At 42.4% G+C, this 22,950-nt stretch overlaps 1 protein-coding gene across 1 annotated transcript in view; it reads left to right on the forward strand.

The window, feature by feature from the left end:
* The window catches only part of SPTY2D1 (SPT2 chromatin protein domain containing 1), a 24,795-nt gene continuing 1,845 nt past the window's right edge, over window positions 1-22,950 (forward strand). Inside the window, exons 1-5 of the mRNA XM_023230827.2 lie at window positions 1-291; window positions 17,094-17,208; window positions 17,954-19,489; window positions 21,579-21,756; window positions 22,514-22,591. Of these exons, the coding sequence (XP_023086595.2) occupies window positions 232-291; window positions 17,094-17,208; window positions 17,954-19,489; window positions 21,579-21,756; window positions 22,514-22,591 (1,967 nt within the window). The 5' untranslated portion in view covers window positions 1-231. The remainder of the gene's footprint in view (window positions 292-17,093; window positions 17,209-17,953; window positions 19,490-21,578; window positions 21,757-22,513; window positions 22,592-22,950) is intronic.

The raw sequence follows: 22,950 nt of genomic DNA on the forward strand, positions 1-22,950 counted from the left end.
GCGGAAGTTGCGCAGGGACTCGCGAGCGCTGTGGCGGCCCTGAAAGGATATAGGCCGTGGAGGGAAGGGGGCGGGCAGACGGCATAGGAAGGCGCCGGAAGTGGTCCCGCAGAGGCGGGGTAGCAGTGGGGCTGCTGAGGCAGTGCACTTGGCTGTAGCTGGGCGCCTCGGTTAGGTACGCTGTCAGTCCTTTCCGAGTGCCTGCCCCAGTTTCTCCCGCCTCGGCCCAACATGGACTTCAGAGAAATTCTCCTGATAGCTTCCAAGGGACAAGGTGTCAACAATGTGCCGGTAAGTAGCAGCTGGGGCGTCATGTAGGGGGACCCTAATCTTCCAAGTTCGGAATGTATGTGGCCGATGGAACTTCTAGGCAGCCGCCTATCGGCTCCGGGAGAGGAAAGACCTGGACGCCTTATTTTCTTTTCTTGGATTTATACTCTTGGGAACCTGGGGGAAAAGGACTTGGGACGAGGTGCGGGAGCCTTCCTGTGAATGGGTTTCGCCGGCTTATTTACCCCTGCAAAAGGGACTTTGCGGTTTGGGTGTTTTAGTTAGAACTGCGTGAAAGCGGTGAGTGAGCTGTGCCTGGCACACAGTGGATTCTAGCGCTGGTAGTTTTTGGCTTCGGCATAAACTTCAGCCAAGAGATTGGGAAGGAAGTATGTATGTAAGGGAGTTACGGGGGTTGGGGTCCTTGGCCTGATAGCCTTTTGGCTGGTTTCTCATCGATCTTCAAGTCAAACGGTTAGTGATTTCTTGAAAGAATTCTCTGACGCGGCCCCACCCACTCAGCCACCGAGGTGATTAAATTATCACCTCCCAGGAGATGAGTATAATTTTTGGGAAGAGAAGTTTAGCAGATTCCACGAAATTCTTGGCCAACAGAATAGGCGAGCTAGTTTCAGCTTCCTTTTACTTGTAGCCTTCCAGATCTCAGTCTTTGTTTAAAATCTAGGTCCCATTTGCTCAGTAGATGTTTGTCAATTCGCTTACAGTCGCAAGAGTGGTGTAAGACTTAAATGGTAAAGTGGTGGAGAGCGCCTGGTTTCTGGGGGTTGTGGCTGTTTTGCATAAGCTAATCATTTCCAGATTTTCAGATGGTACCCACAGCACAGCTGTAAACCGATAAGTTGCATGGTAATGCCTGCGGTTTGAGCAGTGAGGTGTAGAACTAAAACGACTCTCAAAGTCAATTCAGCTAGAAATGAGCTCCCACGAAGTGCTGTGCATTTCCTAGATATTCGTATATTGCAATATTCATTTTTTTCTGTTCTGCCTTTTTTTTGTCTTCTGAGGCTAGTTCATTCTTTTATCCCTTTGAAAATATTGATCTGAAAAAGGTCTGTATTTATGTTTATAAGTATGTGTATACACACACACACAGCCATCCCCTATCCCAAGAACTCTAAGTTCCCAAGAACTTAGAGGAATAACCATTCCTCTAAGCCGTGCGTCATAAGCTTTGCATGTTGAAGGTATAGAATCAAACCTTTGAAACCCAGATCAACAGATTTACTTTCTAGAAGCATCTGTAAATTTTCCAGATGAATCAATATTGGGTCTAGTAACCATTCATCTTTGCATAATTTGGTCTATATTTCATTCTAGATCTTATTGAATTTCAGTAGAGGTCAAAGACTAGCTTTGATGCCCAGGACTGTTCTATGGAAGAATCAGAACTAAGTCATTTCTTATTTTGAAAGCCAGTAGCTGCTGGGAGAAAAGCAGACAGATAACCCTAAAGCAGAAAATTTCAAAATATGTGTATATTTGATAATATATGCATTATCTATGATTGGAATAACAGGAATCAAAAAGGCGGAAAAAGTAATTTAAAATTTAATAGATGGCCGGGTACAATGACTTACACCTGTAATCCCAGCACTTTGGGAGGCCTAGGCAGGAGGATCACCTGAAGTCAGGAGTTCAAGACCAGCCTGACAAATCTGAAACCCTGTCTCTACTAAAAATACAAAAATTAGCCAGGCATGGTGGTGTGCGCCTGTAATCTCAGCTGAGGCTGGGACAGGAGAACCGCTTGAACCCAGGAGGCGGAGATTGCAGTGAGCTGAGATTGTGCCATTGCACTCCAGCCTGGGCAACAAGAGCAAAACTCCGTCAGAAAAAAAATTGATAATATAGCCATATATTTTATGAATCATGCATTCTCTGACCGCTGCCCGCCAAAGCTAGTAAGCCTAGAAGTTTAATTTAGTTACCAGCATTATAATTCTTATCTTTTTACATGAAATTAAAGTCACAAAAGAAACTATTTGAGGAATAGACCCATAAGACTGAAGTTAAATTTCTTTTCTTTTTTTTTTTTTTTTTTTTTTAAGATGGAGTCTCACTCTGTCGCCCAGGCTGGAGGCTGGAGTATGGTGGCATGGGTTCGGCTCACTGCAGCCTCCACCTGCTGGGTTCAAGCAATTCTCCTGCCTCAGCCTCCTGAGTAGCTGGGACTACAGGCGCTCGCCACCACATCAAGCTAACTTTTGTATTTTTGGTAGAGACAGGGTTTCACCATGTTGGCAAGGCTAGTCTTGAACTCCTGACCTCAAGTCATTCGCCCAATTTGGCCTCCCAAAGTGCTGAAATTACAGGTGTGAGCCACCACACCCAGCCAAATTTCATGCTTTAGTTGATTTGCAGTAACTTGATTCATCTAACTATTCCATTTACTTTCTCTTTATCAGCTTAATTTGGATACTTTCAAACATAAGGAACGTTAACGCATTTCTTTTTTTTTTTTTTGAGATGGAGTCTCGCTCTTTTGCCGGGGCTGGAGTGCAGCGGTCGGATCTCCGCTCACTGCAAGCTCCGCCTCCCGGGTTTACGCCATTCTCCTGCCTCAGCCTCTGGAGTAGCTGGGACTACAGGTGCCCGCCACCTCGCCCGGCTAGATTTTTGTATTTTTCAGTAGAGACGGGGTTTCACCGTGTTAGCCAGGATGGTCTCGATCTCCTGACCTCGTGATCTGCCCGTCTCGGCCTCCCAAAGTGCTGGGATTACAGGCTTGAGCCACCGCGCCCGGCCTAACGCATTTCTTATATACCCAAACCCCACATTTAGCATATTAACATTTTCACATATTTATTCCATCTATTTTAACATAAATAAAGCTTTTTTTTCTTTTTTTGCTATCTATTTTAAAAGAAATAAAGCGTTTTTTTCTTTTTTTTTTTTGTTATCTATTTTAAAAGAAATAAAGCTTTTTCTTTTCTTTTCTTTTCTTTTCTTTTTTTTTTTTTTTTCTTGAGATGGAGTCTCTGTTGCCCAGGCTGGAGTGCAGTGGTGAAATCTTGGCTCACTGCAACCTCCGGCTCCCAGGTTCAAGTCATTCTCCTGCCTCAGCCTCCCGAGTAGCTGGGAATACAGGGGTGCGCCGCCACACCCAGTTGATTTTTTTCTTTTTTTTTTTTTTTTTTTGTATTTTTAGTAGAGACAGGGCTGGTATCAAACTCTCGGCCTCAAGTGATCAACCCACCTCAGCCTCCCAAACTACTGGGAGTATAGGTGTGAACCACTGAGCCAGGCCTGTCTTGAAATGTTTCTTGACTTGGATGGTGGCTTTCAAGGATACTTGCTTTGTAATAATCTCTTACACTGTACACTATGTCTATGATATTTCACAATTATAAAAACAAAGAAATAGAGAGTTGGGGACTATCATATCAATTAACAGCTTTATTTCTGGCCAGGCGCTGTGGCTCACACCTGTAATCCCAGCACTTTGGGAGGCCAAGGTGGGCAGATCACCTGAGGTCAGGAGTTCGAGACCAGCCAGACCAACGTGGTGAAACCCCGTCTCTACTGAAAACACAAAAATTAGCCAGGCATGGTGGCACACACCTGTAATCTCAGCTACTCAGGAGGCTGAGGCAAGAGAATGGCTTGACCCTGAGAGGCAGAGGTTGCAGTAAGACAGAGGTTGCAGTGAGTGGAGATCATGCCCCTGCACTCCAGCCGGAGTGACAGAGCAAAACTGTCTCAAATTAAAGAAAAGAAAAAAAAAAAAGACAACTGTACCCCTCCCTGCCCTATAAACACCCTGCTGATATGAACTTACTTGATTAATTGATCTGAAAACCACAGAGGCTTTGCAGTAACAGCTAGGCTGCATCTCCCTCTATTGATTGGTTCAATTTTTCCCTATTCGCCAACTCCTCCTCCCACCTTCATTTGGAACCTATCAGAGCTAATGCTCAGAATTTAAGTCTTCAGAGTTCTTAGGTCAGACCTTTACTATGCTAAGGAAATCCAGTGACTAGCAATTATTAGACTAAAATTCAAACACCTGTACAGCCACTTCAGCCCTTCAGACTCTTTGCAGAGCTTTTTGTTGTTGTTATTGTTTTGAGATGGAGTCTTGTTCTGTCACCAGACTGGAGTGCGGTGGCGCTGTCTCGGCTCACTGCAACCTCCACCTTCCGGGTGCAAGTGATTCTCCTGCCTCGGCCTCCCGAGTAGTTGGGATTACGGGCGCATGCCACCACACCCAGCTAATTTTTGTATTTTTAGTAGAGACAGGTTTTCACCATGTTGGTCAGGATGGTCTCAATCTCCTGAGCTCGTGATCCACCTGCTTTGACGTCCTAAAGTGCCAGGATTACAGGTGTGAGACACTGCGCCCAGCCAGAGCTTTATTTTTTAAAGGTACCTATTGTATCTGTCTTGAGAAGCTATGAAATACTTTTTTATGTTAAAGGTAGAATTGCATCAGGCCCAGAAATATTAGGCACACTATCATTTCCCGGTGGAAAACTGAATACATAATAACCGCTGATTCAGGTGATGAAACAAGTTGTCATCACTGGCTCTGTTTATATATAAAGGCGAAAAGGTATTTTTGGTAAACTTCCACTTGATTTTCCTCCCTGGGTTCCAGTAGGAAAAACAAAGTAGTTTAACTTGTTTTGGTAGAATACTAGAGCTTAGAATGTGGATTCTTACAGGCCTCACGTAGCTGTAATTTTTTTTTTTGAGACGAAGTCTCACTCTCACCCAGGCTGGAATGCAGTGATGCGACCTGGGCTCACTGCAACCTCTGCCACCTGGGGTTAGGCGATTCTCCTGCCTCAGCCTCCTGAGTAGCTGGGACTGCAGCTGTGCGCCACCGTGCCCAGCTAACTTTTGTATTTTTAGTTAAGAGATGGGGTTTTGCCATGTTGACCAGGCTGGTCTCGAACTCCTGGCCTCAAGTGATCTGCCTGCCTTGGCCTCCCAAAGTGCTGGAATTACAGGCGCGAGCCACGGCACCCAGCCATCACATAGCTATAATTGATGGCTTGTAAAGCGTAAGACAACATATATGGTCTTTCTGCCAGTGAGACTGTGAAAAATAACCAGAAAAGCTACTGAAGCTCTGGTGTGACCTCCCCCTTACCCCGCCCCACCCTCCGCCACCACAAACCAAAAGGTAAAGGGTAAACCTTCATGTGGTACCAGGTATACCAGAATTTGGGGGTCTGCCTATAGCCCCTTAAGAATAAGAACCATAGGTAGTGAAAGTAAGAGCCCAGGACATTAACTAGGACAGCAAATTCAGATGTCTTCAGGGGCCAGGTAGATAATGTAAATTCTTGAAGTAGTCTGGATAAAAAATGATAGGTGCCAAGCTCCATGTATTTAAAAGAAGCCTACAATTTGCATAGTAGTTACATTTTCTTTTAAAAAACACTGTGGGCCAACAAAAAGTTTCTGTAGATGACTTTTTTCTGCAGGTAACATTTGATCTATAATGGATTGTAACTGGATTGCTCCCCACCCTTGGATCCGTTCACCGTAATAACGAGGTCCTGGCAATATGATACTGAGCTTATTTGAGTGCAGTTTGAGGATGGCTACCTGGGAAGACGCAGACTCCACAAAGCAGACAGATAATCCTACAGCAGAAAATTTCAAAATGTGTGTATTTCAGGATGTATGCATTCTCTTATGTGCCAGATAGTTCTTCTGCCTTACTAAATAGAATATAATGTAACCCAGCCTGTGACTGTTTTTCTTTTTAAACATGATTCTCCCCTGGGCTTACCCCTATGGGATAGGGGAGCTGTCTTTTAAAACATTCCAGTACCACATCTTTTATACTAAGGTTTGATTGCAACCCCCTTTTGAAAGGTCTTGCCAGCTCAATGTTAAAAAGATCTATGATCATATGCCCAAGAGAAAGGAAAACATACATCCACATAAAAACTTGTACACAAATGTTCACAGCAGCATTATTCATAATAGCCAAATGAAGTGCTCCAAAATGGAGAGATTTGAGAATCTTTTATATAGGCAAGGACTAGGGAAGCTTAACAGGATTTCAGTATTTTCTATACAAGGTTAATGCATAGTTGCAGCAATTCGGTAGTAGGCAGTGTTTCTTTTTTGGAAAGGGTGTATTTAACATTCCACATTAAGGATGTAATAGTCAAGGGATCTCTTATCTCAGTCAAGAATTTTTTTTTTTTTTTTTTTCTGGAGACAGTCTTGCTCTGTCGCCCAGGCTGGAGTCCAGTGGCGCCATTTCAGCTCACTACAACCTCTGCCTCCTTTGTTCAATCAGTTCTCCTGCCTCAGCCTCCCGAATAGCTGGGACCACAGACATGCACCATTATGCTCAGCTAATTTTTGTATTTTTTAGTAGAGATGGGGTTTCACCATGTTGGCCAGTCTGGTCTCAAACTCCTGACCTCAAGTGATCCATCTGCCTTGGCCTCCCAAAGTGCTGGAATTACAGACGTGAGCCACCACGCCTGGTGAAGGGTTTTTTTTGTTGTTGTTGTTTTTGGAGATGAAATCTTGCTCTGTAGCCCAGGCTAGAGTGCAATAGTGTGATCTTGGCTCACTGCAACCTCTGCTACCCAGGTTCAACCCATTCTCTTGCCTCAGCCTTCCAGGTTGCTGGGATTACAGGCATGTACCACCACGCCTGTGACTGTTTTTCTTTTTAAACATGATTCTCCACTGGGCTTACCCCTATGGGATAGGGGAGCTTTTTTTTTTTTGTATTTTTAGTAGAGATGGGGTTTCATCATGCTGGCCAGGCTGGTCTCAAATTCCTGACCTCAGGTGATCCACCTGCCTCGGCCTCCCAAAGTGCTGGGATTATAGACATGAGCACCGCACCTGGCCAGGGGTCTTTTATCTCAGCCATGTGGTCTGTGCCTGGTACAAGAACATGAGGAAGTTAATTTAAAACAAAAGGTCATTAATTAAGAGGTCATGCTCCAAGACTCTGTCTCCAAAGTCAACCTCAGGGCTGAACAACCTTTAGAATCCCCCAAAAGACTCTCCATTTTCTTTCACAGATTTGAAGATTACTTGTCTCATGTCTGCGGCAGTGTTGGATTTCTTACCTAGAGCAGTACCTCTCAACTGGTGTTTTAGGGAGAGGGTCTTTTAGAAACTACTGTTCACCTTATTCCCATAGATTTTCTGTTATTTCCCTTCCCCATCACTACGAAGATAATCTCTTTCTAAGTAACAATTAACCTTTATAGTGCTTACTCTGTGCCAGGCACTGTTCTAAGCACTTTATATATTAATTAATTTAATCACCATAATAACCATATAATGAAGAGTATTTTACTAATGAGGAAACTGAGGCCTGTAACTTGCCCATGGTCACACAGCTAACAAGTGATAAAGCTAGATATGGTAGAGCAGAGAATCTAATCCAGGCAGATTAGCTCCAGAGTTCTTGCTGTTAATTATGAGCTTGTGTTGAATGAGGGACATGTACTGAGGATGGTATAGTGAGGAAGGTTGTTACCTACACAGCTTGAACCCATCCAATTCCCTATCCCCAACTCCAGCCTTAGGCAGTAACTCTTTTTTTTTTTTTTTTAATGACATTCTTAGTATACAGTAGAGTCTGATGGGAGAGAAATGTAAAGGCCAAACGAAAATCATTTGGAAACTGATAGGCAGAAGGATGTTTACAGCTTGTTTAGGAGAGTGCCAGCATGGTTAACAGAAGTAGACTCTGAAGGTGAGGGAGGATAAGATGGAGGTACAGTTGTAGACCTTTCTGAAGTACTGGCATTATCCAAGAGGCAGGTGGAAATTAGGGAAAGGAAGTTAGAACTAGGGATCCAAGTTTTAGAGTTAAATTAGAAACTAGAGATGAAAGTGGTAGAGTCAGGCGTTGTGGCTCACGCCTGTAATCCCAGCACTTTGGGAGGCCGAGGTGGGCGGATCACGAGGTCAGGCGTTCGAGACCAGCCTGGCCAACATGGTGAAACCCATCTCTACTGAAAATAGATAACATTACCTGGGTGTGGTGGCAGGTGCCTGTAATCCCAGCTACTCGAGAGGCTGAGGCAGGAGAATTGCTTGAACCCGGGATGTGGAAGTTGCAGTGAGCCAAGACCACGCCACTGCACTCTAGCCTGGGCAACAGAGTGAGACTCCATCTCAAAAAAAAAAAGTGTTGGAGTTAAATTAGAAGTGACCAGCATGGGCAACAAAGTGAGACCCCTCCATCTTTACAAAAAGTACAAAAATTATTAATAGCCAGTTGTGGTGGTGTGTGCCTGTAGTCCCAGCTACTCAGGAACCTGAGGTGGGAGAGTCACTGGAGCCCAGGAGTTTGAGGCCACAGTGAGCCAAGGTCATGCCACTGCACTCCAGCCGCCTGGGTGACAGATCAAGCAAGACCCTATGTATTTCTTAAAAAAAAAAAAAAGAGGTAAGGTGTGTTGTAGTGAGAATACTTTTGGGGCTGAGTTAGGCGATCTGGATTCTAATTCAGACTCTGCTATAAATTGTGTGATTGCCAGTAAATACACAGGTGTCCTGGGCCATTTCTAACATAGAGGTTGGACTAGAGACTCCATGAGACACCTATCTGATATTATTACATTTTATAATCAGGTATGTTTTTATAAACACAGTAACAGTAACGTTTACATTTAACTCCATAGCAGTTATGAGTAGCATCTTTTGGTGCAGGTTATTAATTTTTATCCTCTTAGCCATCCAGCTAAGCAGTTCTAATGGAACTATTGGTTTTCCAGGCCTACTTTCTTTCTCTGACTCTGATGTTCTGAGAAAATTTTTTAAAACTGTGTGGTAATTATTAAAGTTAAGGATGTAGCATTCTTTGAATATTCCTAACTCCTAATTCTAACCAGTTATAAATCTCTTATGTAAAGCCATCAAGAAATTTATATTTTCTACAATTGAAACAATATGTTATCTCCTGGGTAAAGAACAGCTTTCATGGAGGGATTGACTTTTGTTTGTTTGTTTGTTCTCGAGATGGAGTCTCGCTCTGTCGCCCAGGCTGGAGTGCAGTGGTGAAATCTTGGCTCACCACAACCTCCGCCTCCCGGGTTCAAGCAATTCTCCTGCCTCAGCCTCCCGAGTAGCTGGGATTACAGGCAATGCGCCATCCCACCTGGCTAGTTTTGTATTTTTAGTAGAGATGGGGTTTCTCCATGTTGGTCAGGCTGGTGTTGAACTCCTGACCTCAGGTGATCCACCCGCCTCGGCCTCCCAAAGTGCTGAGATTACAGGCATGAGCCATCGCGCTGGCCAGGGATTGACTATTGATTCCAACATAACATACAGTATTTGGTGTACACATATTTCTAGACTGATGTCTCCTTATTTTCTTAATCTGGCCTAGATGATACAGTTTAAATGCAAGGAACAGATATGTCTTAAAGTGGCTTAAAATTTTCTAAAGCTCTTGGCTTCAGAATTACAAATCTTGGCAAAATCTCTGATGTTGTATTTAAATGACAAATTTCACTGTGGTGGATCATTCATTGGGGTGTAGCAGAATGACGGAGGTGACTTGCAGTGTAATAAAATGGATATGCTTAGGATAAAAGAAACTCTTGTCCAGCTGCTTTCCATGAAGCTCAAACAATGAAGCAGCCTGGTGCCTTGAATCAGATTCAGAATTGATGGGTCCATCTTGATGTGCTGCTGCTAGGCTAAATATGACCATGTGATGCGAGGGGAAGTGCCAAATAGTTCTTCTGGGTTATTAAATAGAATGTAATGTAATCCAGCCTGAAACTTTTTTTTTTCCTGTCTTTTTAAAAATGATTCTCCACTGGGCCACGCCTGTGGGGAACTGTTTTTTAAAATATTTCATTACAACACATCTTTTGATACCAGGGTCTATTGCAACCCCCTTTTGAAAGGTCTTACCTGCTCAATGAAAAAAAGATCTGTGGTCATATACCTAAGAGAAAGGAAGATGTGCATCCACATAAAAACTTCTACACACATGTTCACAGCAGCATTATTCATAATAGCCAAAAAGTAGAGACAGTTCGAATATTCAGCTGATGAATATAAAAATAATGCATGGTATATCTCTACAATGGAATATTATTCAGCCACAAAAAGGAAGGAAATATTGATACATGCTACAACATGAACCTTGAAAACATGCTTAGTGAAAGAAGCCAGATACAAAAGGCTACTGTATCTGTCAGTGTTCTCCATGGAGCCAGTAAGATTTATTTTAGAGAACTGATTATGGAGGCCTGACAAGTCTGAAATTTCTAGGGCAGGCCAGCAGGCTAGAAAATCAGGCAGGAGTTCATGCTGTAGTTTGAGATAGAATTCCTCTTCTTAGAAGCCTCGGGTTTTGCTCTTATGCCTTCATTGTCATGATTGGATGAGACCCATCCACATTATGGAGGGTAATTTTCTTTACCCTAAAGTCAACTGATTGTTGATACTGTATCTACAAAATACCTTCACAGTAACGCTTCATGTTTGATTAAATAACTGGGTATTATAGCCTAGTCAAGTTGACATATAAAATTAACCATCATAGCCACATATGATTTCATTTATATGCAATGTCCAGAATTGGTAAATGCATAGAGACAGAACGTAGATTAGCGTTTGCCAGGGTCTGAGGGGAGACGAGAGCGTGGAGTCATTGCTAAAGCCAAGAGATTTTTTGGGAGGATGATTAAAATATTCTAGAATCAGATGGTGGTGTTGGTTATACAACTCTGTGGATGCAGTTTGACCCTTCAACAACATAGGCTTGTGGCTGGGCATGGTGGCTCACACCTGTAATCCCAGCACTTTGGAAGGCCAAGGCGGGCGGATCATGAAGTCAGGAGATCGAGACCATCCTGCCTAACACAGTGAAACCCCGTCTTTACTAAAAATACAAAAAAAAAAAAAAAAAAAAAAAAGCCAGGTGTGGTGACGGGCACCTGTAGTCCCAGCTGCTCGGGAGGCTGAGGCAGGAGAATGGCCTGAACCCAGAAGGTGGAGGTTGCAGTGAGCCGAGATTGTGCCAGTGCACTCCAGCCTGGGCGACAGAGCAAGACTCCGTCTCAAAAAAAAAAAAAAAAAAAAGGCTTGAAATGTGTGGACCCGCTTATACGTGGATTTTTTTCCAATAAGTTTTTTAAAAATTTGTGACAATTTAAAAAAAACCTGCAGATGAACATAGCCTAGAAATATTTAAAACAATTAAGAAAAAGGTATATCATGATGCATAAAATGTATGTTAATTGACTATGTTATCAGTAAGGCTTCTGGTCAACTTTGAGTTGTTAGTAGTTAAGTTTTTTGGGAGTCAAAAGTTATACATGGAATGTTGTTGTTGTTGTTGTTGTTGTTGTTTTGAGACGGAGTTTTGCTCTTGTTGCCCAGGCTGGAGTACAGTGGCGTGGTCTCAGCTCACGGCAACCTCCACCTCCTGGGTTCAAGCAATTCTCCTGCCTCAGCCTCCTGAGTAGCTGGGATTATAGGTACGCGCCATCACGCCCAGCTAATTTTTTGTGCTTTTAGTAGAGATGGGGTTTCATCATGTTGGCCAGGCTAGTCTTGAACTCCTGAGCTCAGGTGATCCGCCCGCCTTGGCCTCCCAAAGTGCAGGGATTACAGGGATGAGCCACCGCTCTCAGCCGGAATTTTTTCTTACTGCACAGGGTGGTGGCATCCCATGCACCATGTTTAAGGGTCAGCTGTATATCAAAAACCATTTAATTGTATACATTAAATGGATGAATTTTGTGATGTATGAATTACATCTCAAAGATTTTCTTTTTGAGACAGTCTTGCTCTGTAACCCAGGCTAGAGTACAGTGGCACAATCATGGCTCACTGCAGCCTCTACCTCCTGGGCTCAAGCCATCCTCCCACATCAGCTATGTAGCTGGGACTACAGGTGTGCATCACAATGTTCAACTAATATTTGTATATTTTGTAGAGATGGGGGTCTCAGTATGCTGCCCAGGCTAGTTTCGAACTCCTGGACTCAATCAGTCCTCTCACCTCAGCCTCCCAAAGTTTTGGGATTACAGACATGAGCCACCGTGCCCAGCCATTCAAAGATATTTCCAAAAATATAAAGATGATCTGTAGTGACCCAGTCTTTTTTTTAGGCTGTGAACCTAAACTTTGTCTAAGAGTGTTTTAATATCTTACTGGTATTTGTGCTGTTGAGGGTTTTTTTGGTTTTTTGGTTTTTTTTTTTTTTTTGAGATAGGGTCTTACTCTGTTGCTCAGGCTGGAGTGCAGTAGCACAACCACAGCTCACTGCAGCCTCGACCTCCCTGGCTGAGACAATCCTCCTGCCTCAGCCTCCCGAGTAGCTGGGACCACAGGTGTGTGCCACTGTGCCCAGCTACTTTTTAAATTGTTTGGAGAGACGGTCTCCCTATGTTGCCCAGGCTGGTCTTGAACTCCTGTGCTCAAGCAATCCTCTCGAATTAGCCTCCCAAAGTGCTGGAATTACAAGTATGAGCCACTATGCCTGGCCTGAGTACATTTTTAAGCTACAGAAGATATAAAAAATTAATTGATTGTGGCTCAGTTCATATAAACAAGATTAAGCCTCATTAAAGCAGTGCTGACCTTGCCTTACTGCTAGCTTTTTAAGTTGTTTAGAAGATCAACAAAATAGACGTTGCATAGATTTATTGAATTTCTTCTGCATCATAAGGACAGGACAACAAGTACTGCAAAGTTGTTAGGTTAAATGTGAGACCAGCTTAAGTATCCTTAAAGATTAGAGGTGTTTAAAAAGGCAGAATTTGAAATCAACATATAAATTGATGAGAATAGGTGTATACTTTGAAAAAAAAGCTAAAAGTAGCCTTTGTTATTCTTTTCAAAGCAAATCTGAGTCCCTGAACACCACCTTCCTTTTCTACCTTTCCTGTATTTTTGTTCCCTAAGTCAGTGTTTTGTTTCTTTCTTTCTTTTTTTTTTTTTTTGAGATGGAGTTTTGCTCTTCTCACTCAGGCTGGAGTACAATCACCCAGGCTAAAGTGCAGTGGTGCAATCTCGGCTCACTGCAACCCTCTGCCTCCTGGGTTCAAGCAATTACTGCCTCAGCCTCACGAGTAGCTGGAACTACAGGCGCCTGCTACCATGCCTGGCTAATGTTTTTGTGTTTTTAGTAGAGACGGGGTTTCACCATGTTAGCCAGGATGGTCTCGATCTCCTGACCTCGTGATCCGCCCGCCTCGGCCTCCCAAAATGCTGGGATTACAGGCGTGAGCCACCACACCTGGCTTAATAGTATGTATTTTTATATGAATTGGAAAAATGTAACTAGTTGTTCAAGTCAGTCATTTTATGGATATTATTGCTGAGGTAAAGCTGTAATAATAATAGGTCATGATGTTAGGTCTGTGGTTTTTTTTTTTTTTTTTTTGAGACCGAGTCTCACTCTGTTGTCCAGGCTGGAGTGCAGTGGCGTGATCTTGGCTCACTGCAACCTCTGCCTCCCAGGTTCAAGTGATTCTTGTGCCTCGGCCTCCCAAGTAGCTGGGACTACAGGCATGAGCCACCATGCCTGGCTACTTTTTGTACTTTTAGTGGAGATGGGGTTTTACCAGAGTTCGAGGCCAGGCTGGTCTCGAACTCCTGACATTAAGTGATCTGCCCTCCTTGTCCTCCCAAAGTGCTGGGATTACAGGCATGAACCACCGCACCCGGCGAACTCTGTATATTTTTTAAAATTAGTAAGTAATAGTAGGGGTAGTATACCACAAAGGCAAAAATCATAAAGGTAGTATGCAAATGACTGAAGCTTGCTAATAAACACTGCATTAAATTATGTCCCATTGACTCTGATGTTTTCCCTTTTGGATACCAGTATTCAGTCAAGAGCAGCTTTTTGGTTTGTCATATCCCACTTTCTATCTCTTGCAGTTCCAGGCTAAGATGAAAGATATCTATCCCAAATTCATGTTAGATAGTGCTCAGTGCTGGGTTATTTGGACAGCAAACCAGTCCTGTTTTAAATAAGTAACGCTAATATATGTATTTGCATTTTTCTTGGGGAAAACCTTGTATGGGGCTTTGATTTGTATGGGGCTTTATAACTCTATGAGCTACATAATGGACAGGGGCAGGAAATTTTTGTTTTTTTGTTTATTGAGACGGAGTCTTGCTGTGTCGCCAGGCTGGAGTGCAGTGGCATGATTTTGGCTCACTGACTTCTGACTCCCTGGTTCAAGTGATTCTCCTGCTTCAGCCTCCCAAGTAGCTGGGTTTACACGCAGGCACCACCATGCCCAGCTAATTTTTGTATTTTTTGTAGAGATGGGGTTTTACCATGTTGGCCAGGGTGGTCTCGATCTCCTGACCTTGTGATCCGCCTGCCTCAGCCTCCCAAAGTTCGGGGATTACAGGCGTGAGCCACTGCACCCAGCCTTTTTTTTCTTTTTTTAAAGAGATGAGTTCTCACCATGTTGCCCAGGCTGGGCTCTTTAACTCCTGAGCTCAAGCGATTCTCCCGCCTCAGCCTCCCAAAGTGCTAGGATTACGGACATGAGCCACTGTGACTGGCCAGGAAAATCTTAAGTGTTGGTGAAAAGAAAATCCACCTTCCTCTGCTTCCAAATCCATTAATGGGATGGAGTAGAGTGAGTGTGTGCCTCTGCTTACAAGTTTTTGTATGTCTTAATTTGAATCATATTCATGGTGCCCTTTCCACAATGAAAATGTAAGCTCCTTGTGATTAAGACCTGTGTTTGTGGTTCTTTTCTTGTAAACAAGGACAATTTTATATATATCTAGTTAGGTTAGCAGTATTCTCTTTCTCCTCTCCCTTTCCTTCTCCTTTTTATCCTTTAAATATTGAGCCCCTACCCACTATGGAAAGAGTCTAAAATTAAATTTATAAAGATATGGACTTTAAAGGATCTCATTGTGGCCTAGCCAAGGTGACTGGGAAAGAAATCTGGATGCTGTCTTGGGATTTCTCTCTATTAGGGATATGTCACTTCTCAGCATTGCCATCATGCAAGATTTTCAGGTTGGATTAGAGCCTGCTTCCTTGGCTAGTTGCTTCGTTGGCAGACTAATTTACTCGGAACTTCCAGCCTGTTTCAAGATATGTCGTATTTGGCAGCCGTAGAGTAAGCACATATATTTTGGTTTTCCTCCAAGAATTTCATACATATTTGGGAATAGTTTTTTGGTTCCTAAGTTGTCTCAATTTGTTCTTGGACATGTTTCTTTTTCTGCTAGCCACAGCAACAGGTACATTCGATGAGAATGTATCTGCCTAACAAAACAAAAAAAGGAGGATACTTTAAAAATCTCATTTCCTGGATTTAATTTGGAATGGTCCTAGAGGTGACTCATCCCTGGTCTGAATTTATTTTAGCTCTATGTTCACCATATTTCTCTCATAATAGGTGCTTATAAAGTGGAAATATTTTTCCTTTTGTAGTTCAAATTAATATTACTTGAGTTTAGTACTTTCTTGATGCAGTTCTATAAAAACTGAGGTCCAGAGGCTTCATCTGTGCCAGGATAATGTAAGCATTTTTGGGGTGTTATAGGAACCTGTCTGAAAAAGTTTGTGAGGCAAATTAACATTTACTGAACATAAGAGCTACAGTTAAAGGTTGCCGGGAATTGGGCCTTTATTGCATAGATTTTTTGAAATGCTTTTTTACTGTGGTTTGCCCCTAGTCTTTGTGTGTGGTCAAAGTAAAACCTCAGTGTTTCCACGTTCTAGGCGAAATAACACACGTAGCTATGAGTCCCTACTAGAAAATCATCTGGAGTAGTCAGGAGAGAAAATAGTTGTGAGGAGTAGTTTTTTCTGTTTGTTTGAAAAGTTGGACTTCGAAATGCTTCATTCTAAGGCAGGCTATTTTTTAACTCAGAATTTTTTACATTTACTTACTGATTGATTGATTGATTGATTGAGACGGAGTTTTGCTCTGTTGCCAGCCTGGAGTGCAGTGGTGCAATGTCGGCTCACTGCAACTTCTGCCTCCTGTGTTAAAGCCATTGTCCTGCCTCAGCCTCCTAAGCAGCTGGGATTATAGGCATGCGCCACCACGCCCGGCTAATTTTTGTATTTTTAGTAGAGATGTAGTTTCACTATGTTGGCCAGGCTGGTTGCCAACTCCTGACCACAGGTAATCTGCCCACCTCAGCCTCCCAAAGTGTTGGGATTATAGGTGTGAGCCACTGTACCTGGCCTAAATCAGAATTTTTTTTTTGAGATGGAGTCTTCTCTGTCACCTGGGCTGGAGTGCAGTGGCAGGATCTTTGCTCACTGCAACCTCTGCCTCCCAGGTACAAGCAATTCTCCTGCCTCAGCCTCCCAAATAGCTGGGATTACAGGCACCTGCCACTATGCCCAGTTAATTTTTTGTGTTTTTAGTAGAGATAGCATTTCACCATGTTGGCCAGGCTGGTCTTGAACTCCAGACCTCATGATTCACCTGCCTCGGCCTCCCAAAGTGTTGAGATTACAGGTGTGAGCCCCTGAGCCCAGCCTAAATCAGAATTTTAAAACACAAATAATCGATTCTTCTAGGTGGTGATTTCATTTAGTTACCCAGTCCAGGTACTTTTTTGGAAAATAGCCTGAAAACAATGCTTCTGTGAATTGTTCATTTATGCATCATTTTGGGATATTACATAGAAACTTTGTACCCAAAAATCATCATACATAATAAATTTTTAGTCTGAAATTTTATAGCTAAGCTTTACTATGGGTTATATGATCTCTCAGTTATTCAGAATAGGTTTCATAGTTAACACTTATACCTCTTATTACCTGGAACAGTGCCTTATACCTAATAATGTATTTTAAAAGTTGAATTGCTTGTAACTTTTACTGTTTTTGTTTTTAGAAAAGGTATAGTTTGGCAGTGGGGCCTCCAAAAAAAGACCCAAAAGTTAAAGGTGTCCAATCAGCAGCTGTACAAGCTTTTCTTAAAAGGAAAGAAGAGGAGCTTAGACAAAAAGGTATGTATCTATAGCCTTATTCTCAGTTTTAAAGTCTTCCATCTTCACATCTAGCTTGTACTAAACCAGTGGCTGTTTATAAAAACATAACAGGTCAACAGATTTGGGGGTGTGTGTGTGTCCAGGTTAACTGACTGTATTCATGGCTTTACATATGTTATCTCGATCATTTGTATAAACGTTTTCTTTTTTTCTCCCCTTGAAGTAACAGATTTTTGGGGGTTAGTAGCCATGTCTTCTAATTGGCCATAGTAAGTCCCCAATCAGAACTCCATTCTTTAACTTTGGTTCTGAAAGTGTTTCTACCCATTTTGCGTTTTAATTTTTATTAACAGAATGCTATCTAAAAGGCTAAACTAGAGATAAGTTTTAACGTCTTTATCTCAAATAGTTCTACTTCATGCAAATACAAAGAAACTGATTCAATATGTTTAAGTATTCATTGAATCGTAATTAATAACAACTGCTAAGTGGATACTAATGTTCTCTTAACTTGGTAATGTATTTGGTTTGAAGTATTTTCTATATTTAAAGCTGAAAACTAAGTCTCCCACTTGCTTTAGTCATATAGAAAAACCCATATGTCTCCCACTCATTATGTAAAGATGACTCATTTGATACTTGTTCAAATGACTTCCTCATTTGATTCCTAGATGTCTTCAAACTGTAACCTGAACATTGTATTTTCACTTGAGCAATCTTGAGATCTCGAAATAATAACATATTCTTGTTTTGTCCCTTTTAGCCTTAGAGGAGAAAAGGAGAAAAGAGGAACTAGTGAAAAAGCGAATTGAGCTCAAACATGACAAGAAAGCAAGAGCTATGGCCAAGAGGACAAAGGACAATTTCCATGGTTACAATGGGATTCCTATTGAGGAAAAGTCAAAGAAGAGGCAGGCAACAGAAAGCCATACCAGCCAAGGAACCGACCGAGAGTATGAAATGGAAGAAGAGAATGAATTCCTTGAGTACAATCACGCAGAGTCAGAGCAGGAGTATGAGGAAGAGCAAGAACCTCCCAAAGTTGAAAGTAAACCAAAGGTCCCCCTTAAAAGTGCCCCACCACCTATGAACTTCACTGATTTACTCAGGCTGGCTGAGAAAAAGCAGTTTGAACCGGTGGAAATCAAGGTAGTGAAGAAATCAGAAGAGCGACCTATGACTGCAGAAGAACTTAGGGAGCGAGAATTCCTTGAACGAAAGCATCGGAGAAAAAAACTTGAGACAGATGGAAAACTACCTCCAACTGTGTCCAAAAAGGCACCCTCTCAGAAAGAAAGTGTGGGCACAAAACTAAGCAAAGGTTCTGGAGACAGGCATCCTTCTTCCAAAGGAATGCCCCTTCCTCATGCTGAGAAGAAATCAAGACCCAGCATGGCCAATGAGAAACACCTTGCTTTGTCTTCATCCAAATTCATGCCAGGAGAGAGGATCAAGGCAGGATCTGGCAATAGCTCCCAACCCTCACTTCGTGAGGGCCACGACAGACCTGTTTTCAATGGAGCTGGAAAGTCTTATTCCAGCACCTCTTCACCAAGTGTCCCAAAGACTCCTGCTAGCAGGACTCAGAAATCTGCTATTGAGCACAAAGCCAAAAAATCTCCATCCCATCCTAGCCATTCCAGGCCTGGGCCCATGGTCACCCCACACAATAAGGCTAAGAGTCCAGGTGTCAGGCAGCCAGGCAGCAGCTCTAGCTCAGCCCCTGGGCAGCCCAGCACAGGAGTTGCTCGACCCACAGTTAGTTCTGGCCCTGTGCCTAAGCGCCAGAATGGCAGCTCCAGCTCAGGACCTGAGCGATCAATCAATGGGTCCAAGAAGCCAACCAATGACTCAAATCCCTCTAGGCGGACAGTCAGTGGTACATGCGGCCCTGGACAACCTGCAAGCAGCTCAAGTGGCCCTGGGCAACCCATCAGTGGTTCAGGTAGTTCTGCAAGACCCTTGGGCAGCTCTCGTGGCCCTGGCCGACCTGTGAGCAGTCCACATGAACTTCGACGACCAGTGAGTGGCTCAGGCCCCCCTGGGCGGTCTGTCAGTGGCCCTGGGAGATCCGTAAGTGGCTCAGTTCCAGCTGGACGGACTGTCAGTAGTTCAGTCCCAGGAAGACCAGTGAGCAGCTTGAGACCTGGGCGAACAGTTAGTAGCTCAGGTCCCACGATAAAGCCTAAGTGCACTGTTGTCTCCGAAACAATTTCTTCCAAGAATATCATTAGCCGGTCCAGCAATGGACAGATGAATGGAATGAAGCCTCCCCTATCTGGCTACAGATCTGCCCAAGGTAAAATTTCCCCTCACCCTAAAGAGTATATATTTGGCATTAGGAAATTGGAAAGAGTTTTTATATTATCAGGGACCCTGTGAACCCCTCATGTGCTGTCCTTTAATGTACTGTAGTTTTGATAGAATCATGATGTTTTATCTGTCCTGTGGTTGAGAGTTCCTTTTTTTTGTTTTGTTTTGTTTTGTTTTTGAGACAGGGTCAATCACAGGCTCAAACAGTTCTCCCACCTTAGCTTCCCAAGTAGCTGGGACTATAGGCATGTGCCACCATGCCTGGCTAACTTTTTATTTTTTATAGAGATGGGGTCTCAATATGTTACCTATACTTGTTTCTAACTCCTGGGCTCAGAGATCCGCCTTCCTCAGCTTCCCAAACTGCTGGGATTATAGGCATGAGTCACTATGCCCTGCTGAGAGTTCCTTTAATGATCATGGCTTGGAAAGGTCTTTAGAAAGAGACTTGTCTAGGATCTCTGTGTTCACCCTTGAAACGTCTCCAAGTGTGATAAACTTAGCTTTGTGATTTGTGAACATTCAGGGTGAATGTACGTGACTTATATATGTATGCTACAATAGATGAATTAATCTACTTTTTCCTAAGGACTAAAGAGACTTGTCTTCAAGGATCAGAGTGTAATTGGAAGCTTATTCAGCAGATATTTCTTGGGCACCCATTATGTGCCAGGAACTGTTTTTAGATTGTACTTGTGTTTCTGCCTGTTATAATGGTTAGTATCAAGGTCCTAAACACTGATCTTTCAGGAATCTACTGTCCCAAGGTATGTGCTCATTGGTGGCACCTGCTAGCTGCTAGGTCATACTTGCTTTATGCTAATAGGCATTTATGAAAGCACTTGTTAGGCTCCATGGAGATATAAAAAGGAACCAATGATTGAATTACTTGTTTTAAATTTCCTAGTTAAGCTAGACCATTGATTCTTAACAAGGGCAGTTTTGCCCTCCAGGGGACTTTTGGCAATCGTCACAACTGGGGCTATGGGGGATGCTACTGGCATCTACTGAATAGAGGACAGGGATGCTGCTGACAAACAGTGCAGGGGATAGCCCCCTGACAACAAAGAATTATCTGGTCCGAAATGTCATGGAGCTAAGGTTGAGAAACTAAGCTAGGGAGACAAGCCATGCATATTATAACAACCGTAGAAGAACAAAAGAAGTGTCTGTAATCAAAAACTAGAAAGTAGTTGTTCCCAGATGCTGGGCTGTTGATCAATGCCTGTCTTAATCAAAGCATTTGATTAAAAAAATGCAAAGTTTTTATCAGTCTTTTGGCAGAATGACAAAAATAAGGATGATGTAGTGAGTTTTTCCTACAGTCAAACTTACTCAGTTTGAATAATAATCCTGAGAATCATTCATACTTCATTCAACTTTAAATTTTTAAATGAAATTGTGATTATAGTAGATGGTAGCTGCTACTTTTGGTCTTTACTTGGCAAAAATTAATGATTCTGTGGAGGTTTGTAAACTGTATTATTTTTAGAAATTTTGCTGATCTTGGCCAGGTGCAGTGGCTCACGCCTGTAATCCCAGCACTTTGGGAGGCCAAGGCAGGCAGATCACCTGAGGTTGGGAGTTTGAGACCAGCCTGACCAACATGGAGAAACCCCATCTCTACTCAAAATACAAAATTAGCCAGGCGTGGTGGCACATGCCTGTAATCCCAGCTACTCGGGAGGCTGAGGCAGGAGAACTGGAACTGCTTGAACCTGGAAGGCAGAGGTTGCAGTGAGCCGAGATTGCACCATTGCACTCCAGCCTAGGCAACGAGTGAAACTCTGTCTCAAAAAAAAAAAAAAGAAATTTTACTGATCTTATAAATTCAGAAATATTGGCACTACTAAGCTAGAAAATGGAACAAGACATTTCTGGTAAGCCCTGGGATAAAACAAGAGTGCTGTTCCTCCTGGATACCATGACACAGCACGGATGATGACTCCTTGCTAAGGGTCAGCCTGCTTGCTTTGGTTTTTAAGGATACCATCTTAATGATGACTCACAATTTCAGTTTACATAGAACTGCATTGGAACCATTTTAAGTTGTAATATTCTTTATGGTTTCTTAGGTCCTCAAAGGCTTCCCTTCCCTACTGGTTACAAAAGGCAGCGAGAATATGAAGAGGAAGATGATGATGATGATGATGAATACGACTCTGAAATGGAAGATTTTATCGAAGATGAAGGAGAGCCTCAGGAAGAAATATCCAAGCACATTAGAGAAATTTTTGGTTATGACCGAAAAAAGTAAGACTAAAGAAGATTCAGATAACTATGACATCCTTTTCTTATTTTAAATAATTCATGTCATGGGGTAAATAAACTAATAGTAGAGGCACTGAATATAATTCTTAATTAGGAACCCTTGTGTGATTGTTATTTTAAATAAATGTACTCTTTTAGCACTAAATATTTTATATTTAATTCAAAATAGTTTCTGTAGTTATTTGCATGAGGAACAAAAAATAACCCTTTTAAATTGTTACAAGATATATATTTAGTGAGATTGAAGTAGCTTAGTGTACTAGAAGTAGATTGGCTCTTGAAAGAACAAGCTGTATGTTCTTGATCCGTTAACCTATCTGCTTCAGTTTCCTCTGGTCTAAAGTCTTTCCCCACCTCATGATGGTCGTGAAGCTCAAATTAGATTATTATACATAAAATAATTTTCATATATACTGTGCTTTCAAATTTTAATATAAATTATCAAGTAAATGTAGGTGAGTGAGTTGAGGAAGCACTGTAGGATTGGTACCTTCATGCACATTAGCTTCAGAATAGTTGCCCTCTGAGGGTAATAAGGGCTTATCTAAAACTTGTCTTTACTTCAGAAACCTACCTCTATCCATCCTCCACTCCCCTCACTCGATGCCAAGCAAGGAGTAATTCTAAATGTGTGCTTGATTTAGTTTTAAAGGAGATACTGATTTTTTAAATGAGAGGACGTAGTTCCTTTTGAAAATTGAAGTTTTCTCTTTTTATCATTTTGATTTCCTTTTGTCAGATACAAAGATGAAAGTGATTATGCCTTACGTTACATGGAAAGTAGTTGGAAAGAGCAGCAGAAGGAAGAAGCAAAGAGGTAAGCATAAAATTTAACACACTTGTGCAAAAATGTCCTAAAAATTCCTTTCTGCTTATTGCTACAGTTGCACCATTGGGAACTGGGGCTTTGGGCCAGAGAATTCTGGATTCCAATCCTGTTTACTAGCTGTAGGGCCTTAGACAAATTCCTTAACAGTTCTGTTTTTTCACTGGTTTTTGTTTTTTTTGTTTTTTAACAGAGATGGGGTCTCACTGTGTTGACCAGGCTAGTCTCAAACTCTTGGCCTGAAGTGATCCTCCCATCTCAGCCTCCCACAGTGCTGGGATTACAGGCATGAGCCACTGCACTGGACCGTCACTGGTTTTTTTGTTTGTTTTTAAGAGATGGGGTCTTGT

Source organism: Piliocolobus tephrosceles, chromosome 13 (assembly GCF_002776525.5).
Source record: "Piliocolobus tephrosceles isolate RC106 chromosome 13, ASM277652v3, whole genome shotgun sequence".
In the NCBI taxonomy this organism is placed as follows: domain Eukaryota; kingdom Metazoa; phylum Chordata; class Mammalia; order Primates; family Cercopithecidae; genus Piliocolobus; species Piliocolobus tephrosceles.